A 9,676-nucleotide genomic window follows, 5' to 3' on the forward strand; every position below is an offset into this window, starting at 1 on the left:
TAAATATTTATAATTAATTATAACTAGTTATGATTAATTATTCATATTTCCCCTTTGAGCTGATTCGCTACACTGGAGTCAGTGCATGAAGAGTCACCACGCTCAGACGTCTTCAGGAAAAGGGCTACCAAGCCACTTCTGAAACAGAAACAACCTCAGAAGCATCTTACCTGGGCTAAGGAGAAAAAGAACTGGACTGTTGCTCAGTGGTCCAAAGTCCTCTTTTCAGATAAAAGTACATTTTGCAATTCATTTGGAAATCAAGGTCTGGAGGAAGACTGGAGAGGCACAGAATCCAAGATGCTTGAAGTCTAGTGTGAAGTTTCTGAAATCAGCGATGATTTGGGGTGCCGTGGTGTTGGTCTGCTGGTGTTGGTCCATTGTATTTTATCAAGTCCAAAGTCAATGCAGCCGTCTACTAGGAGATTTTGGAGCACTTTATGCTTCCATCAGCTGACAAGCTTTATGGTGATGCTGATTTCCTTTTCCAGCAGGACTTTAGCACGTGCCCACACTTCCAAAAGGTTTGCTGACCATGATATTACTGTGCTTGATTGGCCAGCCAACATGCCTGACCTGAACCCCATATGGAATCTATGGACTGTTGCTCAGTGGTCCAAAGTCCTCTTTTCAGATAAAAGTACATTTTGCAATTCATTTGGAAATCAAGGTCTGGAGGAAGACTGGAGAGGCACAGAATCCAAGATGCTTGAAGTCTAGTGTGAAGTTTCTGAAATCAGCGATGATTTGGGGTGCCGTGGTGTTGGTCTGCTGGTGTTGGTCCATTGTATTTTATCAAGTCCAAAGTCAATGCAGCCGTCTACTAGGAGATTTTGGAGCACTTTATGCTTCCATCAGCTGACAAGCTTTATGGTGATGCTGATTTCCTTTTCCAGCAGGACTTTAGCACGTGCCCACACTTCCAAAAGGTTTGCTGACCATGATATTACTGTGCTTGATTGGCCAGCCAACATGCTTGACCTGAACCCCATATGGAATCCATGAGATATTTTCAAGAGAACGATGAGAAACAGTCGATTCAACAAGACTGACGAGCTGAAGGCTCAATAGTGCCTCAGCAGTGCCACAGGCTGATTGCTTCCATGCCACACCTCACTGATGCTGCCATTTGTGCTAAAGGAGCCCCGACCGAGTATTGATTTCATAAATGAACATACTTTTCTGATTTGAAAATCCTGGTTTTGATTGCTCTTAGAAAATATTCTAATATTTTGAGATACTGGATTTTTGACTTTCATGAGCTGTAAGCTCTAACCATCAAAATTAAAACAAAAAAACTTTTGAAATGTTTTACTTTGCCTCCTTTTCAGCGCATCATTATCATTTCCATATTTGCTTTGGGAGGTATGTGTCCACTGGACCCCCTTCAGACTAACTTTTAGGGCCACCCACTACCTCTGCGGCCGGCCTATGCCTCTTTTGCCATCAGTCACACCATTAAGTAATAGAAATATAGAGGTCAAACAGGTACTTCAAACTCTTTTAAATTACAGACCAAAGACCAGACTAAGGCTGCACCAGCACATTTCTTGGAGCAGATCTATCTATCTATCTATCTATCTATCTATCTATCCATCCATCCACACATCCATCCATCCATACATATTTTAATTTTCATCAACTGAAATTTTATTTTTGTTGACTAGGAACATAATTTAAACATTTCTGTTTTGCAAATCCTTTTTTTTTATTATTAATCTTAGGAAATATTCTAACATTTTGAGATACTGGATTTTTGACTTTCATGAGCTGTAAGCTCTAATCATCAAAATAAAATTAAAAAACTTTTGAAATGTTTTACCTTACATGTAATGAATCTAGAATATATGAAAGTTTCACTATTTGAAATAAGTTAAAAAAAATGAACTTTTCACGATATTCCAATTTTTTTAGATGCACCTGCATATATATTTATACAGACACACATAATTTTTTAATACAAAATATAGGGAGGGTGAGTGGGGTAAGATGAGCCACCAAAAAATCCGGAGTTTAGAGGGGACTCCAGCCTCTCAGCAGCAGCAGTAGCCAGTTGAAAAGTGTCCAGTCCAGCCATTCATTCCACAAAACCTCAGGGGATTCTCCATCCCAACTCAGCCCTGTCAAGAATCTCTCCATGGTAAATATGCACCTATAAAAAGAAGTGCTACTTTTCCTCCATCTCATTTTAAAGCTGTTGCATGCTGTAGTATCTGTGCAATGGACTACCAGTTTTTTGTATGCACTGAAACAGGTTTGTGATTGAATGTATGATTGATATATTTGAGATGAGAATAAGAAGAGCCTATTTTTTTTCTTGTGAAGATCATGTTTGGCGCCGTCTGCTCTTTATTTATGGAGATGCTGGAGGCGCTTCAGTCACTGCTGTTTGAAGGAGCCAATTAAGCTGCCGGTCCACACTATTGCTGTTTTCCATCTGCAAAGTTTGTGAAATCTCCTTTCTTTCCTCCCAGAAACGCCCAGTGCCTTCTGACCATCCAGAAAGTCAGACGCCGAAAAAGCAACGTTTATTAGACCAGAACATGCCCTTGCAATCTCCTTCCAATGGACATCTCAGCTCCTCCATGAGCCGTAGCTCTTCCGCTCATGGAAACACAAGTTTGCAAAGGGGTAGCAGCACGGCTCAGCAGAGCCCTGATGGTCATTACCAGAGGCACAAGCTCGGGGAGTCCAACAGCATGCCCAAACCAGAACAGCCAGAACCAGCACAGCAGCCATCGTCCAGCCCCAAACACCCAAGAACTGAACCAGAAATCTGCACTGACCAGCAGCTAGCAAACGGCCAGCACAAAAAGAAATCCAAGAAGCATAAAGAAAAAGAGAGGGAGCGCTTAAAACCTGAGTGGGTCGAGACCAGCCCGGACCTTAAACAGAACCAGGAAAATATCAATGGTGGGTTAAAAGGTTTAAAAAAGGTGAAATTTTGATGTAGAGGTGCAATATGTGACCCTGAACCACAAAACCAGTCATAAGTCGCATGGGTCTATGTGTAGCAATAGCCAACAATAAATTGTATGGGTCAAAATTATCGATTTTTCTTTTAAGACAAAAATCATTAGGATTTTAAGAAAAGATCATGTTCCATGAAGAGATTTTGTAAATTTCCTATAAATAAAAATTGTAGACAGTCGTACTGTTATTATTTTAGTATCACATTAAAATGTGTTTCAGAAAATAAATCAAATACAATCACAATCAAAATTGCTCATTGTGCTTGACAGCGATGTTTTATTATAGGAATCAAATACCCAAACTGAGCAATATGAACAGGAAATATGTGATAGTACTACAACACATGCCTGGTGTTATACAGTTTGGCCTGAGATGCAAAAGCCACTTCGGTCTTACAAAATGTAACATACTAAAAACAGATTCAAGCACTACAGAAAACAAACAACAACATGTCAAGTTAAACAAAGCGGAATATTGTAAAGCCAAAGCATTTCCACTACAAGTGTACAAAACAGCAACAGTAAAATGATTCCAGCTTCAGAATGTACAGCAACCACGTAAATAGTACTTTACTGTTGTGTTTGATAAAGGAAAATACAATACCTATACTATACTATACGAAGAAAAAAAAAAAGAAATAAAATGAAGTGTGAAACCCAGTGATAGAACTGAGGTGCTTTCAGCATGCTGATAAAAACAATGCTGTAGCTTATTGCACACGGGGAACCACACCACATAAAATACTACGTTAATCGAATGTCATCAATTAATAAAATAAATTAGTAACCTGAACTACATAAGCAGTTCAGTTAAGTCACAAAAATGGCATTTAAACATGTTTCAACTATATGGAAAGATGGATACCTGACTGTTTAGTCAAATCTGACTTTTGGATTGCATGTTTTATAGTGGCAATAAACAGATGTGTGCAACAGTACGTTATGCTGCTGATGTGCTTTATACCTACTACATGTGCACTGATGAAATCCATCAACCTAATGCAAAATGCTGTTGAAACAGGTCTGCACAAGTATACACAAGCTTTTCAAAATGGTCCACAAAATTCAGATTTACTGTTAACGGATGTACTCGTGAACGCATCTCACGCCTAAAAACACAAGCCTATTGATAATTATGCATATGTTAACTGCAGTTTTCTGTAGGTTTTTACTGTGGTACATTTAAACCACAATAATCAAAAGCAATCACTTTGTCATAGCACACAGTAATTAAAAAAAAACATTCAAAATGCTAAAAAAGTGGTCTTTTGGGGGGATAAAACAAATAAAAACAACTATAAGTATCAATAAAGCTTGGCACTAATCTAAGAGATTCTACATCTCTTATCTAATTTAAAGGGAAATTCTATTAGTTACATGGGGAAACAGGATAAATTGGGGTGTTGTTACTCACAAGAGACCCTAAAACGGCAAGTGACAGTTGAGTCACTTTGTGCTGTAATGTGTATATAAAAGGCGAGGAAGCTTAGGAGAGTTTAAGACTTGTGGAGTTCAGAAGCCGGAAGGAGTGAGAATGTTCATGTCTCGATGTCTCAGTCTGTGACAAGATGTTTTCTTTCCGTCCTCGCCGCTCATCTCGATCTTGGGAGATTTTAAATGGGCAGGATCTTCAACCGTGAGATTTATTTGGGTTTTAATGGCATCCATCGTATTGGACTTCTGAACCCCAAAGTATGAGTGCAGCGTGAATCCCCCTGTAGTCATGGAAACAAAGAATTAGAAAATAACACCTTGAATTAAACACACGGAATTAAAACATACTCCAATATTCTTAGTTTTATTGACATCTTCGAAAAAGCAGTTGAAATATGCTATATATTATTTAAAAAAATGAGAGTATACTGAATGTATGCTGATAAAGTTGGACATGCTAACTTTAACAAAAAAAAATGGCAATGATACAGTTAATTTCACAATGGAATAAACTAAATAAATAAATAAATATAGTTACTGACCAAATATTGTAAAGGATAAACAAACAAATCTGAGGTTAAAATTAGGCATTTTTAAAAGCTAAAATAATATATCCATATAAAAGATTCTTGCCAGGTGTGTTGGTTTCTGATCCTGGGTCAGTGGGGGATTTCTGCACGATGGGCCGCACTCCGAAGAGGTTCCATCGCTCTCCTCCCCGTCCACCTCCTTCGTTACCTCCCATCAAAACACCTGTGATGAAACTGCTGAATTTAAATGGAGTATTGGGGTGAGGACTCTGGCTAGACCAGTGCCTGTCAGGGAAAAAAAAGAGAGAGACATATTACTTCATAATAATAATATTTTACATTGTAGTTTGTTCTATTGTACATAAAAATCCAATAATGTATTTGAACACTGTCTAAATCTACAAAACATGGCTGTGAGTGTTTCCACCTGTGCCTGATGTTTAGGGGATTGGGGGAGGGACAAAGTGATGGACGGTGCTGATGTTGAAAGCTTGTCCTCTCTGAAGTCCTCCTTTGGCATCTTCAACTCCTAGAAAAAGGAAAGAAAACAGCGGTTTAATATGTTACCAAGGGTGCGTCTTAAAAATGCAGGTCCCTCCCATGGGAAATGTTTATCATGGTCTATTATCATAGTACTATATATGACAGCAATACAGCAAAACAACATGACGCGCATGGCTATTCATCTAGCGCTATTTCAACACATAACAAAGATCTTAGATATCGCAAAAAAGATCTAAAGTGAAACCCTTTTAAGGGAAAGAAAGACCTCAGCTGAAAACAAAAATATATAATAATAAATGCTGTAATGCTGGAGCTTCGGGATCACGATACACCAGTCTGACGACATTGCTTAACGGTTCCCAACAGCTAACGTTAATGTGCAACATTAAAAAGCTGATAGTAATATAATAATGTCTTATAGTGACGTTAATCCAGCTCACTTTGACATTAAACAGCGATATACTGGATTTAAGTGGTTCTTTATAGGTTAAATGGCTGCGATCCAAACACTAGAAGCTTCCGAGCGCTGATAAACAGGCCGTTGTTTACAAGAGAGATCCTACCTTTTCCGCTCTATAGCTCGTTTATTATCCGATCCAGCGGGGTCTTCCATTTGGTCCATGTTTTTTAAATTAAATATTCGTTGGTGGTATGCTAGTGAAGTCGGAAACACCGAAAAATCTGTTAAATTCGGGTTTTGTAAGCGAGCGCAATGGTTTCCAATCGAGAACAAGAACAACACGTACTGCCAAAATGACAGACAGGAAGTTCAGCGTTTCAAAATAAAAGTCACCCGCAGGCGTATGAAGCCGTTGACTTCCGACACACCTCCAGCACAGCCCAATGAAACCGCAAAAAGATCGTTTTAATGTATGTTTTGAGGCGTCAACAACCCTTTTTATATTTAGATACGCCTAGTCTGAGAAGACAAATAAAGTCAAAAGTGAAAAAGTTGTGGCAGTAGGTCGATGACATAAGCAAAAACTATTTTGTGCGTGTGTGATCATTAGACTTTGCATTAAAGGGGTCATATGATGCGATTTCAATTTTTCCTTTCTCTTTGGGGTGTTACAAGCTCTTGGTGCATAAAGAAGATCTGTAAAGTTGCAAAGACTAAAGTCTCAAATCCAAAGAGATATTGTGTTATAAAAGTTAAGAGTCAACCACGCCTACCTAAAACGGCTCGTTCTAACACACCCCCACATACCTACATCACTATCTGGGAAGATTTGCATAACGCCGCCCAAATGTTCACGCAAAGAAAGAAGGCGCAACTTTTATTCTCGCTGTAGTATTGTTGCCACTGCCATGTCATGGAGACGCTGTGTGCTTCGTTGTGAAAGCGAAACTACATTGTTTGGCCTTCCAAAAGAGGACGAATATAAGCAGTAACTTAGTCCATTCAAAAGTGCAACTCTGCATAAAGGCAGAAAAATAGAAATATTCTACTTCAAGCATTTACACCAATTTTCTTATTTAAAATCATAAGAAGAAGAAATAATACAGATAATATTAATTGAATATAAATAATATTAATTGAATAGATGGATACAGATTAAATTAAGATTAATTAAATGAATTTGAAGATTAATTAAAGATAAAATGAAAATTTATTTCTGTCATCACGTGGAAGGCACTGCATTACAGCATTTTGCATAGGACAACATTTTTATTTTTTAATAAAGAAACTAAAATTTAGCCAAATAAAAAATGAGTGACTTTTTCTGACTTCCTATGCAGTGTGCAATATCAAGCCACCTTTACATCCACAATACATACACACTTCCATGATAAACATTATTATCAATAAAATAACATTCATGTAAACCCAAATTTAAGGCATCATTGCATTTTAAAATTTAACAGTATGAATAAATAAGTTTAACTACAACATGAAAAATCTGACAGAAAACCAGTACATTGGTCATAGTAGGTCATAAAACATTATGAAAGGAGAAATTATAATGAATTGTCCAGAGATTTTTTTCCCCCAAATAACTGACAACCAAAGGAAAAAAAAAAACTTAAGATACATATTTAGATGTTTATAGGTTATTTAAACCTAAATACATTCCCTGGGTTAATGCCTGTATTAAACAGAACATTTAATCAAGCGTTATCTAAAAAGGTAGTTAGAGAATATTTGTTTCTCTCATTTAAGATTTCAAAAACAAAGCACCATATGTGATTTTAACCCTTTCTTGTCCAGCACCATCGCAAACACCCTTCAAGACAGGCTATTTTTTTTAACTTCTTATACAGTACATACTATACATATTATATGACTACACAGAATTTAACCCAGTGCTATACAATTCATATGAGTATTTGAATTATTATTGCTATGAAAACAATCTTTTATCTTTTTTTATATATCCCTTTCCAGAGCTATTTCCTGAGTACAGATTATCCATAGTACTAAACTAAATTGGACTGACAGTGCAAGTTAGTTCAAGACTAGACAAATCTGCTCCAATTTTCCAGTTCATTCTATGTATATAATGCACTTACTTACAATGTTTTACTACTGCATGCAAAAATGTACATTTCATATTCTCGGTGCAAGATATTCTTTCAGATGACCCATGCTCTTAATGGATTATAATGCCATACTTCCTAGGTTTTTGTTTTTCTTTTCTCTGAGGTCTCTGTAATAAATAGACATAAAAAAGCAAATGCAACATATGGCACAGGAGCAGTGGAACTGCACCCCCTGAAAAAAGTTGGAAGGTATCCTTCATTCTGTGTTCAAGTCAATAAGGCGGGCATCACTATGAGTGAGGCAGTTTGATTGGTCACTCTTAAGGACATCTTAAAGGTGCAGAGTTGATCAATACAGCGCTCCAATAGGCTTCACTGCGACTAAGCTCTTTCCAGAAACTTCCCTTTGGAACCTAAAACACAATCATATTAAGAATTACCAACTAATGATTGATAATTATAATTATTATTATTCCTAACACCATGCTAGTGTAGTGTTCTGTGCTTATGACTTCTCCCTTCCGATTACCTGACATTTTGAAAAGGCCCAGAAGGGGGAATCAGATTGGATTTCCCTTTCTGCAACATGGCTGGTGACACTGGCACGCCATTCTTAGGCAGCATCTGGATGAAACACGACAAATATTTTATAATGCACAATCATGGTCAGTGAACAGTTCATTTATTATGTGACGGACGTGATGTTTTGAGTCACATGATGTTCTGGTAAACACATGGCATGTTAAGAATCCAAGATGGCAGGCCCACATGGATACATTGCACAATGGAAAGGTGTGGAAAGTATATCTCCAGATGCTTTTAGGTGGATGGTCGTTTAGCAGAAGATGTGTTGGGAAAACTATATCTGCTGACAAAAGGATTGTTCATCAACTGTCTTGGAATATATGGACATTGTTTGGAAGTTTGCTGGATGGTAACAGAAAACTACTGATGGGACCAGCAAGGAAGAGCAGATGAAACGGGTATTTGCTTGCTGATATTCTTTTGGTGGGTTTTTCATGAGCAAGTACAATGTTTGTTTGAACTGTTACAAGAAATCTCTTCAAACTGCAAAATGAACTGATTAGCGTAGTGCTAGTTTGAATAAACTTGAGGGTTCTTGAAGGCTTGATTGCATATGGACTGATTTATAAACTACTATTTTGAACAGTGTACCAATTCAATTTTCATTTGATTTGCACAGAAAACTAATTAAGAACTGTTGGTTTACAACCCAAGTGATCTGAGATGAAAAGGAATGAACTGAATTTGGTTTAATTCTGAATTGCTGAATATCAATTGTCATGTGAAGCCTTTTCCTTAATTGAAATTCTGAATTGAGTATTTACATTTCTTAACTATTTTGTATCTGTATTTTGCTTAAAAGTGAATAACAGTTTCTTTATATGGTTCCCTGGCTGTTTGTACCTTAATATTTCACCCATATTCTTAACAGGGTTTCCACTCCATTAAATGTGTGAATCCTTTGTGGGGTCGACTGACTCAAAGACTTGAAAGAACATTTACCTGATTCAATAACCTGCTTGGCACACCAAATATTTAAGTCAATCCATTACAATTATGCAGATAGACTAATTGTTAAAGGGGTCATATGATGCGATTTCAATTTTTCCTTTCTCTTTGAAGTGTTACGGCTGGGACACAGCATCACAATATGATAAGGGGCATAACATTTCCGTCACATGCTTGAGGTATTCAGCCAATCACAACGCACTGGATAGCTGGCCAATCAGC

General features: G+C 37.4%; 1 protein-coding gene and 1 long non-coding RNA gene across 2 annotated transcripts in view; both read right to left on the bottom strand.

Moving 5' to 3' along the window:
- Positions 1-5,042: 5,042 nt before the first annotated feature.
- LOC107660184 (uncharacterized) lies at positions 5,043-6,220 on the bottom strand. Its single transcript, XR_001630975.1, has 3 exons — positions 6,004-6,220; positions 5,364-5,465; positions 5,043-5,221 (listed from the first exon to the last, which is right to left on the bottom strand). It is a non-coding gene; the product is annotated as an uncharacterized LOC107660184 (long non-coding RNA).
- An 844-nt stretch (positions 6,221-7,064) lies between these two features.
- The window catches only part of LOC107660185 (disintegrin and metalloproteinase domain-containing protein 19-like), a 31,065-nt gene continuing 28,453 nt past the window's right edge, over positions 7,065-9,676 (bottom strand). Inside the window, exons 22-23 of the mRNA XM_016449434.1 lie at positions 8,451-8,545; positions 7,065-8,334 (exon numbers count right to left, since the gene is read on the bottom strand). Coding sequence (XP_016304920.1) covers positions 8,271-8,334; positions 8,451-8,545 — 159 coding nt within the window. The 3' untranslated portion in view covers positions 7,065-8,270. The remainder of the gene's footprint in view (positions 8,335-8,450; positions 8,546-9,676) is intronic.

This window comes from Sinocyclocheilus anshuiensis, unplaced genomic scaffold (assembly GCF_001515605.1).
Source record: "Sinocyclocheilus anshuiensis isolate Anshui unplaced genomic scaffold, SAMN03320099.WGS_v1.1 scaffold888, whole genome shotgun sequence".
Lineage (NCBI taxonomy): Eukaryota > Metazoa > Chordata > Actinopteri > Cypriniformes > Cyprinidae > Sinocyclocheilus > Sinocyclocheilus anshuiensis.